The sequence below is a fragment of the Dermacentor variabilis genome, chromosome 10 (genome assembly GCF_050947875.1).
Source record: "Dermacentor variabilis isolate Ectoservices chromosome 10, ASM5094787v1, whole genome shotgun sequence".
Classification (NCBI taxonomy): Eukaryota; Metazoa; Arthropoda; class Arachnida; order Ixodida; family Ixodidae; genus Dermacentor; species Dermacentor variabilis.
In genome coordinates, this window is record NC_134577.1 from 41,535,924 (window position 1) to 41,554,118 (window position 18,195).

An 18,195-nucleotide genomic window follows, 5' to 3' on the forward strand; every position below is an offset into this window, starting at 1 on the left:
CCGGCAAACACGTGCTAATAATAAGCCAACATGGGCTCTGAAGTTGAAGGGCCTCCGGCAACTCCATGCTCCTGCTTTTGGAAGCCACTTGGGTTCATTCTCCACCCGACTGAATGTTATGTGTGAGGCAACAAATTTTGCTGGCGCAGTATGCAAGTACGTACAGCGCCCACAGATGAGGACAAAGGCGGTAACAGCCACTGCGTCCCACCTCCTCCTCGGCTCTTGCCTCGTTCTGTTCACGTTCCATATGCGTGCATTTCATGTCAAAAGAACTGTTTAGTTTGAAGTCGAATTCTTTTTCCGGTTATCCTAAATGCCAACACGTTGTATAACAAACGCAATGCGAGGGTGGTTGTGGCGGGGGTGCATGCAGCTGGTTCCAGCCTGACAATCGAGGCCGGCATCTACTTCGCCTGCAGGCCACCTGTATTGTCACAAGGCACGTCACAAACGTTGAACAAAGTGATTTCACTTGATATTGGAAGCGGAAGATGGTACATTTCCTCGTAAAATGTGGCCGGTTTGCCTTGAAAATACAGCGAGCACGAGTGTCTTAGGGCTTTTGTTGTCATACACGAAGCGCTTTCTGTTCAGCGCAGTAGTGCTGGTAGGACGGAAAGTAGTGCTCCTATACTGCATCATTGAATAAGTAACCTCGCCTTCCCTACGCTAGTGGACGTTGTTTTACAGTTGTAGATAAATACGGGCCAAAATTCGTCCGAATCATAAATATTGAAGTTATAGTCGTTGTGTCAAAGGTGCACTTATCTCATGAAAAAACCTGCTTCGATGCAACCGGGCAACAAAATGGCTTGAATTCCTCTGTATTAGTAAATTCTGCCAAATTTTAGGCTTTCTGGCGCGCATACGCGTACATGCTCAAATACAGCCCTATACGTAGACGCTGTGAGCTATCCGCTCGGAAAAACTAACGCTGCAGAAAGAGGAGCGACGGGTTGGCTTTACGAGTATGAAAACCGCGATTCGGTCCTTCGTTTGAACCCGGCTTTGGCTTGCGGGGTATTCAGCAATCTGCTGTTGAATAAAAAAAAAATAAAGTGCATACAATGGCGTCGTTTCCTGTGCACTCACGTTTACTAACAAGGAATTGAGAACACATGTGAAACGGGAAGAGAAAGGCCCTGTAGCGATGCAAGGGGCAGCAAGGTGGGCTATAGTTCTTGGTTTCTGAGCATTGTTCTGTCGTAATACATTCAGTAACTCGCAGAAACAGGATGAAGTCATAAACACTAACGCTGGTTTAGCATGCAGGGGCGTCCGTATAGGTTATGTCAGTATCCTTGTGCCACACAGCTTGACAAGGCAGACGGCGCTTTGAAAACAGGCACGACATCCGAGTCTACAAGTTGCAGAGAGTGAAATATAGAGCTAGAAGAGGAAGCTGTGTTTAAATGAGAGGCCAGAGGTCATGCCGTGCAATAAGATCAAATTTCCCACGACCTCAAGAAGGTTGGTTCCATCTCATTGTCTCAGTCCTGAACAAATTCTCAAAACTCTGTATTAGAGTTTGTGCCGAAGACAAACGAGGGTGCCACACCATGCGCAATCGTCAATGCGCAAACGCTCCATTATAGTTGTTTTCACACCTATGACGGGTATGGAAGATAAGATCGGTTAAACGAAACGGTGCGTAAACGACCGCCTCGGCGAGCGTGGTGTAAAAGCGAAGAAGAAAGATGGCAAGAATGACGTGCGTTTCCTGATGTTCGTTACAGAATATGGTTTCGAGCGTAGCGTTTTCTAGAAATCTCAACACAGGAAGCTCTGGCGCTTGTGTCTGCACGAGTGTTACGAGTGTGGATCAGCCAGCACAAGATTAATGGGAAGTAAATTAGTCGTGTAAAGTCCTACCTCTCGGCTTCAAACGGCTTTGTGGCTGTGAAAATTGATCATGTCAAACGCAATACGGTGCTATAAATGAAGCGATTTACAATGGTCACGCATGTTGGCTGAGACGAATTCCCGTATTATAGAACGTTCCTCCGGTCAGCTCTTTCACCTCCATCCGGAAAAGTGGATGACAGCACCACACCTCGGCAGAAGTTATCATCGCGTTTCAATGGCATTCCATGGCAATTCTTGTAGAGCGTAGCGTTTTCGTAACTACAGGGTAGGTGCTGGTCAACTCGGTTGAAGGGAGGATGGGGTTTGAGTCGGGGATTGTCTGAGAACACGGAGGTAATTGTCTTGCTGCGTTTAGAATACTATGAGTGCATCAAAAGTTAGAAAGATAAAGCGTCGAAAGATAACGTCCCAAGAACGCGGGAAGCCAGAAGCAAGACTATACCCATCACTGTACGAACCATCATTTTCAATATGGCAAGAGTGATCGCAGCACAAGAGTTTCCTCTAGTGATTGTTTGTAGGAAACTCTGTGGTTGCGAGACGCGAGAATAGCAGACAAAGGTTGTAGGTAGGCACAACAGTAACCTGGCTAGGTTGGCCTTTGAGGCATTGTTAATAAAAAACAGGCTATTTGTATCAGCGGAGCGTCGACAAGTTTGCACACTTCCGACTATGAATTCATGAATGGGGTGTGATTTTTTATGAGGTAGTTCATGCGCGGTGAGGCCATGTTTAGACGTGGCGCATCGCTAGAAATAGCAGTTACATGTATCAGCGGGCGGTGTGCTGGCACTAAACATACGATAGGTTTCGCTCGTGCTTAACTGTTTTGTGTTTGTGCCGGCCCCTCATTTTTCACAAACATACAAACACGCCAGTCAGTCAGTACTAAACCATAATTTGACTCGAAGAAAACGAGCAGAATTCACGAAACGCATGACCCGTGTGTGCCAGCGTTCGAGTAAACCTGAAGCTGCTGAGTCTGCAAGCGAGTTAGTTTTTCAATGAGAAATAATTGATTCGTGTTAGGCGCAGACTAGGTATTGTAATATATTTGGATGCCTAAGAGAATAATAAGCTTAAATAGAAGTTAGAAAGTAGCAAGGTTCTGTGCGCCATCTTCTGAGAAGTGATATGCGTGGCTGCAACACAAAAGGCTTGGTTACCGTTATTTTCTGGATTGCCTGCGAAAAGTTTTTTTATGTACGTGCGTGTTTGTGCCGTTTCGGTGTTTGTGTCGTGTCACTTTTCGCCCGAAATCTGGAGCGGCAAACTTGGGGGCCACGCTGTCAGTTGCAATTTACCGTTAATATATATATATATATATATATATATATATATATATATATATATATATATATATATATATATATATATATATATATATATATTGTGGGATGTTCCTTGTAATCATCGAATACAGACATGGTGTTGCAAGCGAACAGAAAGACTCCCTCATCCTTTAGCACCCGCCAACTGTCGCCAACTGTCGCTCGATGCGGACGCAAGCAGAATCGACAAACAAGAGCTTGTCTCCAGCTGTCGCGCGTAGCGCCAGCACGAATACAGGTGGCACATAGGAGTAACACAATGACGTTGGGCAAACAAGAGCACTTTCTTCGTTCGATACACTTTCCATGTACGTAGGAACAAAACGAAAGCCTGACAGGTACGACAAATGGGGTGTGGTAAAGGGAAGGATAGCAGAAACACAAGTGGCAACGAAAGGTAAGAAAAGTGCGCAAAGTAAATAATACTTAGAAGGACACGACAGGACCAAGCATCACGCCAGAATAAAATGTACCTCGTGCAGTAGTGCGTTCGCGGGAGCCTGGACCAACAAGTTGAGCGTGCGCACACACGGGAAGGAAAAGGTCAAATGTCAATCGACGAGATGGTAACGGGTCTTTCGCGCGCCTTGACATGTGCTCATGCATTGTACTTACATTATCATTGTTTTTTTTTTCGCTATGTGCACGTGCCAGTTTGATTTCTCTTCTAGCTTTGTCTTTCGTACTACACGTGTGATCTTTACAACGCGGGAAATTTGCCGCGCTTAGGAGGTTTACCTGTCTTACACTCGTTAAAAGTTTCCATTGTTTTCCTTTGCTTCACCTAATACAGCGACCTTCAACTGAGCGAGGTTAGGTAATTCAAAACACATTGCAAAGTGGTTTGAAGCACAGAACACTCTCATAGACAGTGAGCACAAAAAACGCGGGGCGCACTTTCCATGCTGTCGATGACCGTGTTTTCTGCTGAAAACTTCTTTTTGCAATGTGCATTCATCGAGCTTACGCATAATCCATTCTTTTCGACGTTTGCATTACCTCAAAGATCATGGTCTATGGTTCTCGCGTGAGGAATGGACAATATTTTTAGTAAATGATGTGGTCAATGGCTTCCTTGAAATGGGTGGAACTGGATTGGTGCACGGAGTCCGCAGGGAAACACTTTCAATCTTGCGAGATTCGCGCGAAGTGGAAACGAGTAAGTAATTACTCTAGACTATATTGTTTGCTTTAGCAGAAATATCATGGTGGCATGCTCTTCAAGTGAAAGTTACCTCACTTCGCTGCAAAACGTTGACGCTGTATAATAATGGGACAAGGGATGGAGAGTCGTAAACAGAAAACTTAGCCCTTGTGCGGTGAGCAGGCAGGCGTTGTGCCTCTTCACGCTTGAAGCTGTCGGATCATTGATGTCATTTGTGCCACTATTTTACTCTTCTTTACCAAATAAAACCTTCGGTAGGGTCACATACTCTGTTCTTTGCAAGCGAAAACCTCCCTTTCGAATTATGATGCAGCGCTGGTCAACCTGGACTCTGCTCGGAAGTTATCGCGACTGTGGAATTCGTTTGGCTGACAACTCCATTCCGACATTTGTGCAATTTTTTTTTGTTGTTGCTTTTCGTCTTGCTCTGCGTTGGAGAATTACAGGCGCTAACAGTATTAGCAGTCGCCGAAGTGCCATAAATGTCACGAAATTTAGGAGCGACGGTCAAAAGGCCAGAAGTTATACCGGTAAGAAACGCTCGCTCTGTATGTTTGTAGTGTGTATGGTAAGCGGCAGGATGTCCCGCATACCTACGGATATAGATCCAGGTAGAGGTGCGTCAAACAATGTGACGCATCACAAGCAAATATATGGGGAACGCTGCGACGGACAACCGTGTGTATTTCACTCGAACAATGTTCCACAGAATTATTCTTATCTGTATTTAAAAACTAAGAAAAAGGAAATATATGAAAGCCTATTCCACGCATTCCAATTGCGATTTTATGCGCTCCCCTGAGGCAAGTGGGAAATACTTGCAAAAATTTGCCCATAGCCGTCACGTAGGGGGTACGAGATTAAGCGTGGTTCAAAGGCTGGTCTATGTAGCCTACTAGAGGTGATGTATGTGGCGTATGTTATATACGGCGTGCCGTGCATAGAGAAACGACCAGGCTCACTCACTTGCCTATTTTGTAGCCCTCTCATTTTTTTCCCTCACCTATGACAGTGTGAGCACTTAGAAGACAATAGCCCCAGGTGTAAACCCTATGGCGGGTCACGCAGCCGGAAACCCTGTAACATCTCTCGAAACGAGCGTTCCGTGGTCTACAGGGTGCTTATTACCGGGCTCATAACGCCAGCCATTTCACGGCCTTCCCGTGTATAGGCACCGGTTGGACGTGGTCGTTAGATAAGTGCCTGGCCCACTGTAATATTGCATGAAAAAGAAAGGGAAAAACGATTTTTTTTTTTCAATTGCATATTTCATGTGTCCGCGGAATAATTAAATCGACGGGAAACTCTCTATAAGGCCACAGTGTTTTAGGCGTTATCGTCTAGCCTCATATACAGCCCGCACCCGCTTATCCGGGTCTATGCCACTAAGCTTATCTCTGCCACGAGTAATGCGGGTGTCAGGCGACGCAGTTTCTATCGCGATCGAGCACGATCAGGATGAAAATTTCCGACCGCGATTGGTTCCCTTCCGCGGCTTGCGCAAGGCAGTCAATGGCGACAGAGAAATTCGATGCCGATCGGGTTCGATCGCGATCGAAAGGACCCCGTGTGACACCCGCGTAACAGGCAGCTGCCTCGCGCTCGGTGCATTTGGCTTCATTTCTTGCTCTTACATCTAAGCTGTTAAGCGGCTTCCACAGCGGTTCTCGGGGGCGGCGAGAACAGCTGACAAAGGCGTGCGGTGGCGTAGTCGTATGAAATGTAAACCAAAGGACAGCCAGCCCACAGCTTTGCTTTGCATCGAAGTCAAGAAGCGGCCGCATATGGCCAGGGCATTGCCGAGTACGTGCTCGGACACTCGCGTTGCTATAGAGGTTACACAAAGTAGAGAAGGGATGATGAATAATGATAATGAATAATGATGAAGATTATGATGATGATGACGGTGGTGGTGGTAGCGGTAGCGGTGGTGGCGGCCTCATATTACGACTCATACCCACACAGGGGGATTGGCCAAGAATTGCGTGCTGAAGTGAGTCCCAGTTGATCTACAACACAAAGAAAGAAAAGACCCGAGATTCCATTCCAACAATTAGTTCTTGTTTTTTTTTTTTTCGTAAATGCTCGGAATATTCACTCCTTAAGTGTCTCTGTATTGGGCTTCAGCCACAGGAACGTATCCAGCACCTCTTCACACGACCTCTGTGACACGAGGGGAAAGGCGGTTTAATTTAAATAATATTTGGACGCTTCACAACATTTCCAGTTGAATTAAATCTCACTTTATTGTCTCTAAAGTTGCTGCCCTTTCGAATATCATGTTTCCTTCCGCACACACAACAAGAGACTCCCTAAATTTTTGTTTATTTTACTAGTAGTAGTAAAATATTTCACCCTACCTCTCTTTACTGTCTCTTCTGGGCTTTACCTCCTCTCTTCTGCCTAACCGCCAGTTTCTTGGCCAATCGTCCACAGTGGGTAAGTGCCGTATTAAAAGGGGAGAGAGATCGTGCAAGAGGCCGTAACCTAGAGTCGCACGAGTTACTGACTGAAGAGAAGAAAGACGTCATAATCCTACGGTAGTCGTCGAAGGCTCTGTACCTGTAAGTCATTACGATTCCAGCACATTTGAATCGCGGTGTAAGGCTTAATTTCATGTTTCGGACGAAAGTTGTTATGTGAATGGGCTTGTCCTTAAACTTGGCAGGACTCCTACCTGCGATGACTGAATTGGCATGGCGCTGTGGCGGCATGTTGTCGAGTGCAAGGTCGCTGCTTCCATTCTCGACCATTCCGATTGTGGTGGACGAGAAAAACGCTTGTAGGCTTATATTTAACTGCGCCTCAAAGACAACCTCTAGTCTCCAAAACTAGTTCCCCTGAGGGCAGCAGTGATATCAAACATTTGTTTGTTGCCGGTGCTTCAAACCCAAATAGCTCCCGTTCCCACTTTGTTCATTTTACAGCGAAACTCTTTATGGCTAGCGTGCCATGCATTTTTCATCTGCGAGTGCCAAAACCGTGGGAAATACCGGGCCGACCCGCGGCGGAGGTGAAGCAAGGTTCAAGCACTCCGCCAGCTTGCAAAAATAAGTAACGTCTACGGGTTCCAAATAAAACCCGTATCAGATATTACGCTGATAAGAACAGATACCACACTTTAACCCGCGTCGGCCATGTCTACGTTCGCACCGTCCTCTCTTTGTCGGCGTTCCAAGCGCTTGCGTATATATCTACTTTCCTTTTCTTCCGCTCTCCCGTGGGGGCACTCTTGTCGAAACGTCACTAAAACCCCTGAATAAAGAAGTAACTACTTCATCAGAACTTTGCCGCTTTCTCTCTCGCTTGCCACGCCTCCGGAGAGTCGGCCCTCCTATTGGTCGAAGCGCCATGGTCACGTGCTAGCTCGCGCTTTCTTGGTCCATAGCAGACGCCGGCCCCGTTCCCGGGTATCGAAATCAAGCTTCGGTTGGTTCCTGGCAGTGGAGCTTTGGCGGGCAGGGTTTCGCTAGCGCTGGCGCGGTTTACGTATTGCCGCGTTGCCTAGCCTACGTTGTGCGTGTGGGTGCAACAATCAAGGAGGCTAGGGGAAAAAACTTTTCGTTATTCCATCCGCAAGAAGCAACGCGGCTCGCCGAAAGATTTGGCTGCACAGGATCGGCCGGGCAAACTTTGAAAATGCGCGGGACCCTCTCCTTTTTTGAGGAAAGTGGCCGTTCATCAAAAGTCACTCGTATTTTTTCGGACGATTTGGTGAGAAGCGCGAGCGTCTGCTGCCTTTCTTCGCTCTAAGTTCGGCACGGTTGTAGTTGTAGACGTTCGCTCGCTGCTACGAAAGCCGTGCTTCATGTTGTATGAGCCTCGTCATTCACGCTTCTGGTTCGACGGGCTACGTTTTGATGTTGCGCACTCGTTTCGTTGTAGGTGAAACCGTTGCTAGGCTTAGACACAAAAGCTGCGCTTCATGTGTTAATTCGACCCGCCGTTCAGTGACGCGTATTGGATACCGAAGGGACGCGCATTGCTAGGCTTATTTTTGTTTGTTTGAGTTTGACTCCGCTGACGAACTCGAGGCTAAAACGGCGGTCCTCATCGCTTGAGCCTTCGCTGCTCATGCTACTCGCGGTGCAGGTCTAGCTTTTACGTAGTGCACATTGGTGCTTGTATTTGTGTTCGCGGGGTTGTTGCCAAAGTCGGCAGTTAGTGTGCCAGGCACAGTAACGGCAGCTATATCTTGAGTGCGCCATATCGACGCGCATAATAAATCAGAATGCAAACATCCGCTAAACACAGCCGAAATTATATTGGGTAAAAAAATATCGTGCACATCTAAGCTGGTTGAAATATATTTCACGCGTAGATCGAGTAAAAAAAAAAACTCTAACGAAGGGGCACGCAATGACCCAGACAATTGTCAACGTTCGACGTTGATAAAGTTGTTATGGCCATACACACGGGGGGCTGACATATCAACAGTTCTTATTTTCTAAATTGTTTGTGAAATGTCACGACGTATACTTTCTTCCGTGCCTTGTATCATTTCTCAAAAAGTTGTGCGATACCAAATCATAGCTTATTCATCTTCGGAACCCTTCACCGAAGACCAATCTGAAAGCCAAATCCTTTGGAATTACGGCATCAAGAAATTAAGGCCTGATGCATTACCAAGCCTTTTCGTAGTACGAGCAAACGCGCATTTGACCGAATATATTATGGAAGTAGTACACCACCATCGGTTCATACAAAGTCCAGACTCCACGTCTGTGTTTCAACAAAGTAAGAGGTAAATATCCACATACAAAGCGTATGTTGTTCCAATTTGGCGGCGTTGAAGTTCAAATGAAGCTCATCAAAAGGCGCCGTTCGAGAAAGAGCACTCCTTTATCTCGCCTGCGCACACCACCTCCCCCGTTGACAGCGCAATCGAAGTGATCTCAGTGGAAGGAGCTTCGATAAAGCAGTGCAGCCTGGGTAGCGGCAGTTATTGGAGTGACTCATTTATGAACTCCTCCTGTCATAAACGCAACAACCAAATCCTTCAGGCGCGCATTGCGCTGCGCGCCAAAGGAGCGAACGTTGGAAGCGTCCGCTAGCTGTACCCGGCCTATATAGATGCCGCCACTGTCGGCGTCCGGGAGGAGCCGAGAGAAGGAGCGCCGGCATAGGAGGAGGAGGAGGAGGAGGAGAGAGATGTGCTTACCTTTAGATCAAGTAGGAGTTTTAAACGTCACGAGTGCGTGGTTTCCTCCGGTCCCTCGGGGCGGTGGTCCTGTGGTCCACGCGAGTATGTACGAAAATCACGATAAACGAGTTCGTACCTTTGTCCAAATTCTGTGTCAACTCTGTGTCGTGGGTTAAACAGCTTCGCTGGTCTTCCACCTTCGCAGGGTGGAATGGCTCATGACGTCTTGTTGCTCACTATTGCCTGTATTTGTGAGTTTACCCGCGATTGCATCTGTGTGTGTGTGCGCGCGTGCGTGCGAGCATGTGTGCGTGCGAGCGTGTGTGCGAGCGTGTGTTTTTTCTTTTCTGTGCTATTTTGATCGCTTCTCAGGTAATAAACACTGCATTAGCATGCTTTTCTCTCCTTTGGCTCGGCTAGCTGCTGTAGTTCTCGTCAAATTTTCTCCTAATAGCCTGCACGTATTTTCGTAAGTTGGCAATGTATGTAATTTCCGCACGATGCATTCTTGCAATATGCAAGCTCTGCTTGCAACGGGTGCTCAGTGGCTATGGTGTTGGGCTGCTGAGCACGAGGTCGCGGGATCGAATCCCGGGCACGGCGGCCGCATTTCGATGGGGGCGAAATGCGAAAACACCCATGTACTTAGATTTAGGTGCACGTTAAAGAACCCCAGGTGGTCGAAATTTCCGGAGTCGTCCACTACGGCGTGCCTCATTATCAGAAAGTGGTTTTGGCACGTAAAACCCCATTATTTAATTTTAATTTTTTTGCTTGCAACGGGTGCGCCACGCATTGCGAATAGCGGGGCAATTGGCGTTGAAGAGGCTACTGTATGAGACTGTGGCGATCTTGCATATAACGCTACTGTGCATACGACCTAACTTAAAGTGCGCTAAATAAAATCGTACCTGGTGTAGATGAATATTTCGGTGTATTCATCAGTTCACCCATGGAGGCTGTTATCTACCACTACGCTTCTTGCCTAATGTGGCCATTTTAACGCGATAGTGTTAAGGGCCCCGTGTCGCATGAAATCCGGCGTCGGCATCCATCGTTGACCACCCTTTTGCGAAAAATTATTCCAAACATCACATACCCAACCACTCTTCCGTCACCGAAATCGCTCATACCTTTTTTTTTTTTCATTCTTTACATAGGTATTTCTCGGAATGTTGAAAATGACAGCCCACAAACAAATGATATCAAAAATAACACCTACAGGACATACCTTTCTTTGCCTCTTCCTTCGACTTTCCTTCTCCTCCTCCTCCTCCTCCTCCTCCTCCTACTACTACTACTACTACTACTACTACTACCGCCGTCGCCGCCGTCTGGCACACCGCGTCGGAGGGGTGTTCAGAGCGTGTGTATACATGACGGAAGCGAGTAAGAGAGGACGAAAGGCAATCTGAGAAACTCATTTGGACTCCACTGCGTCGAATGTTCACAATGCCCCCTGGAGCTCCCTGGGCATCGTAACATTAGCATCTTGACGGCTGTAAGTACCCATGACCCCCCTCAAAAGCATTGCAGAAACTGGAGCGTTTACCTTTATTCTAACGTGAGAGTCCAGAGGGGAAGTAGATAGAACTGTGGAGAGGAGAAAGGAGAAGAGGCAGTCCCCATACAGGGGGGTAGGTGAGGGCGGCGAGGAGGTGACGTGAGAAGGCAAGGAAACCCCACCCCTATTCGACAGCGTTTGCGGGAAAACTGGATAGCCTTAGAGAAAGGCGGGGAGGTTAACCAGACGCACATCCGGTTTGCTACCCTGCACTGAGGGAAGGGGTAGCTAATATGTCAAGCAAGTATGCCATGCAAATATGTCAAGCGGTCAACTTACGCAGGGCTGCAAGAGCAGAGCCGCATTAATTAAAGCGCATAGCAGTGTACGGTGACGCTACGGAAGCGGTCAACCGTCAAAACACTTCTGTTACCGCCGCGGTAGTTTTACGGCTCTGGCATTGCTAGAGTTCGCGGATTTAATACCGACCGCAGCAACCGACAGGGTCGAAATATATCGCCAGGGGCGAAATTGTAAACACACGTTCACTTACATGTTGGGACACATTAATGAACATCACGGACTCAAAATTACTCCGGAGTCCGCCACTACGGCGTGCCTCATAATCCAGATGTGGTTTCGGCATTTACAGCCCCATAATGCAATTCATGTTTAATACATCTACCATGACGCGATGTGCCATGTGAGGCAATGACTATGCTCAACCCTCTCAGAGGTTATGAAATATGGCGCGCAAAAATGTCTCAAGCGAACTCCTCTCACTGTGTGTTCTGTGTACTACGCAGACCAACAGCACTGATGCACGCAAGGTAACGTTTAACATCAACTCGCCATTCTCGTGCTAGAATAAACGTTGAAGAAAGTAAGCTTTCGCCTTTGACATCACCACTATTTATCGTCAGTCAAAGCAACCAGCACAGTAAGCTTCGCTTACATCTATTCTCAGAGTGCGTGGGATCTGCATAATTTTTTACGTTAGATTTTTCAGACTCAAATATTACAGTGCACAACGATAACGAGAGATCGGCCCACGCAAGAGGACGAGTTTCTGCCAGAAAGCTCGCCTTCGCGCAAAGTATGGGCGTCAGCGTTTCCCGGCAAACATTACGCTTACATATGCTGCATGTCGGGAAGCGTGAAAAAGCAGCAGTCAGGGATCTTTGAATGCTATCGGCGTTTCACTCTGAAATGCGAAGCTTAAGCGTCCTCCAACTTTTTGCTTCTTCTCGCCTGTGCAGATGAACATGGATCAGAGCAACTCCGAGAACACGACGCCGCCGCCTACAGCCGGCGGCGTGACTGATCAGCCCACGACGCTTGCCGATTTGACTCGAAACCCGTCTACGGCTTCGACTTCTCCTTTGTTGACTGCTCTTTTGGATTCGGAATCGGCTGTGGACGTGGCCTTGACAATGACTCCGCCTCCGTATCCGGCTCCGGTGGTGGCCGCGCTTGCGAATCCGGCTGCGCATCCATTTGCGGCTCTGGCTACAACCACGGATTCGGCAGCGCACGTAGCTGCGTCTACTGCGGCTGAAGTTATGGCCGTGCCACCAACCACTGCCAGTGCTGCTGCTGCTGCTGCCGCCGCCGAACCTATCAACGAAAATGTTTCTACGATCTTCAGGTGGAACACAAGTTGGGGTAAGATTGAAGGGCGACAATGTACTACCCGCACGTTCCAGCACCTTCATGTAACATTCTAGTAATTATAGAGGCACGGAAAGTAGCAGAAGTTCTGGTAAACTCACTTTCAAATATATTCTTTCGTTAACTTATCGGAGTAGGCCTAAATATACTTAATAAAATGAAGGCCATCCTGTTTTCATAAAACCTGAGCGGGCCGGTACATCACTGTGACGTCACAGGTTCCAAATCATTTCCTCTTATACGAGCCATTATCGTTTAGTAAGAAATGTCCAAAATTTGCTAACTTCAGTCTTTGGATCGCTTTGAATTTAATGTAGTCCATCTTCGTGGATAAAAAGGGTAACTATGAATCCGAGGAGACACCGGAAAAATCTGTGACGTCATGACAAGTTGTGGAAACTTCACGGCGGCGTCGCCACCAGTCGTCCGTTCGTGCGTATTTTCTGGCTTGCCAAGCCTTTTCCCACGGTATGAGAGGCTTGTTTCGTATCGTAGAAGGCAATATACCAATACAGCTCAAATAATGCTTGCTTTAGTTTCAGCTTGAATATTGAAAACAATGTAGAAACGAGGTCAGTCTACCTAATAAAGCCAGTTTATACGGACTCTCCCACACGTGTGTGGCATTTTAAGCCGTCACGCCAGTCCACCCAACAGGCGCACATGCAATCATTTGACAATGTAGCGCAAAATCTGACTGATAATTATCTCAAGCAATGCTGCAAAATGTATTTCATTACAAGATCAGCTGTCGTTCTTTTTTATAATTTTGTTCAGTCATTTCTGATGACACATTACTTATCTGAAATACCTACGGTAGCAATGCTCCCCGTTCGTGCCAAAATAGCAGGAATACTAGTTCGAGGTGCATAGTGAAAAGTAACACCTTCTTGAATGATGTCTTACTCCAAGAATCTTTCTTTTTTTATTTACCTCAGCACACTTGGAGCGCCAAGAAGCGGCTACGAGGCAAGCGCCAATAAGACAACGTCCCCCGCAAAGGCCTCTGGGTAAGTCGAACGTTTTACCAGAGAACCACGCAACTGAAGTGAGACAGTTACACCCTACACGTAATGCGATATTTCATCGAAGACAACTTATACAGCGTCGCTCTCCACTAGCTCCTTTACACACGCTGATAATGTGATTGTTCAAAAAAGTGGAAGTTTTAAATCTAATACGGGTATACGAACAACGCGGACTCTATATGTAAGATCCAGCGCACAATAATTTCCTGCTTTCAAAAACGAGTGCGAAACAAGTACGAAACAAGTAAGAAGTACAACACCAAAACTCTGAATTAAGAATATCTTTATTGGGCCAACTCGCGCCTTGAAAGACAAGCAAAAGTCAAGTAATCACAGCGATAGCGGCCAGCATGGTCGTCGGTCGTCGAAGTATGCACTGACGAATCAGGTCTACCCGCTGAGGTTTATAGACCAGTGACTAGGTCATCGTGCTGCTAAGATTGAGGTCATGAGCTCGACCTCGGCCGCGGTGGTCGCACCTCAACGAGGGTGAAATCTAAAAACGCTTCTGTACTTATATTTCACTGCATGTTACAAAACCCCCCGGATGGTAAGATTTATCCGAATGCACGCATGACAATGCGGCTTATCGCCTTCAACACGCGCAATATCTGTGGGATGTTAGTCCAAACGAATATAGCGTGTAACTTAGCACACAAGTGAAAGCTTACCGCTGTACGCGCAGTCGGCGTCAAGAACTTAACGGACAGCAATATCTGACGAAACGTTGAATTTTCCGGAAGTGTGCGACCACGTAATCGGCAAATGTTTTGCGACGCTATGTTATTCACGGATACTACATTGCAGACTCCGAATACCTGCAGGCTGCGTGTCCGAGCTGCGGAAATATTTTGTCTTTTATCGGATATCACAATCTGTAAACCTTTGACTCCGACAGTACCTATAGTTTTCTTACGTGCACTACATCAAGCAGCTAATAAACCACACGCATACGTCCTGTTTGTTTTTTTTTTTAATTTCTTTTTGAAAGACAGTTTTTGATAATCATGATACCCCCGTGCGTATGGCTGTAACCGAGTAATCGTAGCATTAAATCGAGTTCTCGAATCAAAAGCATTTGCTTCGACTCGAAGCGTTCGAATCGTACTCTAGTTTTGAAATTTCATGAGCACCTAGTCTTGAAGGTTACTGTGTCTAGTGTAGGGCCGCATTGATGTTTAAACAACTGGCCCGCCTCTGCGCTGTAAGATGGTTTCTACTTTAACAAGAACGAAAGTTTCTGGTAAACTTCGAATTCTTGCAACTAGAAACTCATAACTAGGGGCTCTCGTGTTTTAATATGCGTACGAAACGGAACGCATACCGCACGTCAAACGAACTATAATGAAGCTTATATAGATTGCCCGTTTACTTGGAAATGGTTAGAAATGCTTAGTTGTTATCAGACCTCGCAATAAAAATAACCTAAACAAATGCATATTTATCGTCAGCATCAACAGTACTTGTAAGCCTAATGAACATGGTGTCTTCACATGAGAACGGGTATAGGTTAGTACCTAAGATAAGACATGCATAATTTTAGTTGACACTTGCCGCATTCTCCGAAAAATAGCCTCGAAAAAAGAAAGAGACATCCGCTTTTGTGCCCTCGCCCCTTTCGTCACCAGGCGATGACCGAAACGCCCGCATCGTGCGAGAAACGTACTACGCCAAGGCTTACCCGTGCGACATCTGTCGCTACCACTTCGACGTTCACCTAGACCGACGGGAGGTATGGAAACATAGGTGATCATCATTATCATCACCATCGGTATGATCATTATTATTGTCATCAGCCTATTTCTGTGTCCACTGCAGGACGAATGCCTGTCTCTCCGAGCGATTTCCGATTAGGCAATCTCCAGTTACTCCTGTCAACTTTTCAAGTACCTATCAAATACCTCCAAACCCTTCCTGGCTGCGAGATTATACCGTAATTACGCGTTCGCTTTCTGTCACCACTTAAACCAAACGCCATTGGAATACGCATGCCTAATTTGCCTCTTTTGTGCGATCTCACGGAGTGGAGCTAATGCGGCTCACAGATTTCAGTAGTTTCTTTTACATCAGTGGTCATTGAAATCGAGCGTGTGACTACACTATAGCTTTTTCAAAAATCGATCGACATTTCTGAAAAGAACATCGTAAATGAGCTTAGAAAATACGGGTCACGGCTTGTTTTCTTGATATTAAGAGCCATAACGGAGCACTGATCACGTCCCTTCAACGTCAATGAAATCATGTTTTCATCGTTTATTCGGATCATGTATATTACCGGAACATGCAGCAAGTTAATGATTTCGTTTATTTTATTCAATGTTATCTCCTGCACGTTGGCGCATCTTACTCTCATTCTTTGCACGAACGGTGAAGGATAAGAACGATCTTTCTACGCAGGTCATCCAGCAAAGCAATCGAGAACAGTTTAAGAGGACCATTGAATCATTATTGTACTAACCTTATATTACCCACCCCTCACGTAAAACACTATTTTATGGGGTCCTTGAGGTATTCCCTGTAAAATAAAGGCGAAATCATCTTTTTTTATGAACGCGCAATCAGCTCGCCCAATGCATCACTACCCGCCGTGGTTGCTCAGTGGCTATGGTGTTAGGCTGCTGAACACGAGGTCGCGGGATCGAATCCCGGCCACGGCGGCCGCATTTCGATGGGGGTGAAAAGCAAAAATACCGGTGTACTTAAATTTAGGTACACGTTAAAGAACCCCAGGTGGACGAAATTTCCGAAGTCCTCCTCTACGGCATGCCTCATAATCAGAAAGTGGTTCTGACACGTAAAACCCCATAATTTAATTTTTTTATGCATCACTGTCAAGAACTGGTACGCGAATTTCTAAGTAACATTGCCACCTGCCTGTCACGTTCTTTCTCGCTGTCTTTCATTTATTCATTCATTGGCGCAGGCCTTGGTGAACTGGTTCAGGGACAGCGACAACCTGGACTACCACGTGTTGTTTCTGTTGAGCGTGCTGTTCGCCACAGGCCTGTCGATGTCCCTCACGTTCGCCTGGCTGGAAGCGTCCCATCGGATGGCCAACTGGCCCCTGTGGCTGACTGTGCCGCTGGGGATCGCCTTGGCCGTGCACAGCTGCGTGTGGGCATGCGTGGCTCTATACTGCCTCTGGTAGGTAATGAGGGTGCGACGTTGTGCGTTCTGGAGTTCCACAGCGTGAATCAAAATGCACGTTCCCACTCTCGTTAGCACGACGGGTTTACAATCAACAGGGGGGAGAAGAACAAATTTGAACAGCGTAATATTCGTTTTGTTTCACGTCATTCATTCATTCATTCATTCATTACTTCAGTAATTGTGTACACGAAAAGCAGCGTAGCATGTCGTGTAATTTCATTAGGTCAGAGGACATTCTTAGGTGTGTTAGCACCTGCTTAGGCCTGCCGTCTCAGTTCAAGGCAGCAAGGACATGCGAATCCGAACTCAGGAGATGAACACAGGACGTGAAGAAGTAAGCCGTGCTACATGTTGGCACGCCAGAGCCCTATTTCTGGTCATAAAAATGGGATTCAGGGGTCAAACTATAAGCCTGGCAACTGTGCTCGTAAAACAAGGGGGTTGTTGACCAGCTGTAGAAACTGGTAACGCAAACAGCCGATGACAAGCGACTGCGACGCTGAAATCCGTGAAAATAAAGGCGGCAATTTTCTCCAGCTCGCCGCTTGTGCATCTATATGAAGTCGCCTACGACGCCGAAATCCGTCGGTACGAAAGGCGACAATTTTTTTCCAGCTCGTCGCTTGTGCATCTGTATGAAGGACATCATCTGCAACACATTCTCCCAACCGTAGCAGCATGTCCATCCGCACTGAACCACGAACGGCTGGCCTGTTGTCAATCTAAAGAATATATTATGCGCAGCACCTTCTCAGCACCCGTTACACTACGTTCGTCATCACTGTCTACGCAGGCAGTACCCCAAGGCATTCTGGAGATGGAAGAACCAGACGTTGCCGCTGGTCGCCCAGCATTTCATCCGCATGACTACGACGTCCGATCCGGCGGCTGACCAAATGCCGTAGCATGCCACCCGAGGTCGGGCGTCATCGGAAGACGCAGTGGCCGCACAATGCGCACTAACTCCCGCGTATCTAATAAATGCTTACTGTTACGTAATGCTCGGCTTAGTCGGTGCTTTCTTCTTCGCCATTCGTTTTTCATAGATCTGTTCCATGTTGAATTTAATTGATGTATCGCGGTAAGAAAGAACGTTAATTCCGAACGAGCGGCGCGTCGTTTAAAGGATGAAGATAATATCCATACTTATGACGGCAGTTTATTCAAAATGGAGCATGCGTCGCGCGGGAGAGACACCGCAAATGCCGCGCTGAACGTGATCAGTTCTGGTGATAATCGACTGGCCGACACCACGTCGTCTAGGTGTTCATTGGCGCACGTAAGTTTGTACGTAGGCATCATAGGTTCAATACGTCATACGACGTCATACGACA

At 46.9% G+C, this 18,195-nt stretch overlaps 1 protein-coding gene and 1 pseudogene across 1 annotated transcript in view; one reads left to right on the forward strand and one right to left on the reverse strand.

The window, feature by feature from the left end:
* The window catches only part of LOC142559501 (uncharacterized), a 45,682-nt gene extending 27,856 nt beyond the window's left edge, over positions 1-17,826 (forward strand). Inside the window, exons 6-10 of the mRNA XM_075671090.1 lie at positions 12,272-12,677; positions 13,622-13,693; positions 15,340-15,443; positions 16,635-16,855; positions 17,655-17,826. Of these exons, the coding sequence (XP_075527205.1) occupies positions 12,272-12,677; positions 13,622-13,693; positions 15,340-15,443; positions 16,635-16,855; positions 17,655-17,766 (915 nt within the window). The 3' untranslated portion in view covers positions 17,767-17,826. The remainder of the gene's footprint in view (positions 1-12,271; positions 12,678-13,621; positions 13,694-15,339; positions 15,444-16,634; positions 16,856-17,654) is intronic.
* LOC142562598 (U2 spliceosomal RNA) lies at positions 7,330-7,504 on the reverse strand (annotated as a pseudogene).
* Positions 17,827-18,195: the final 369 nt, after the last annotated feature.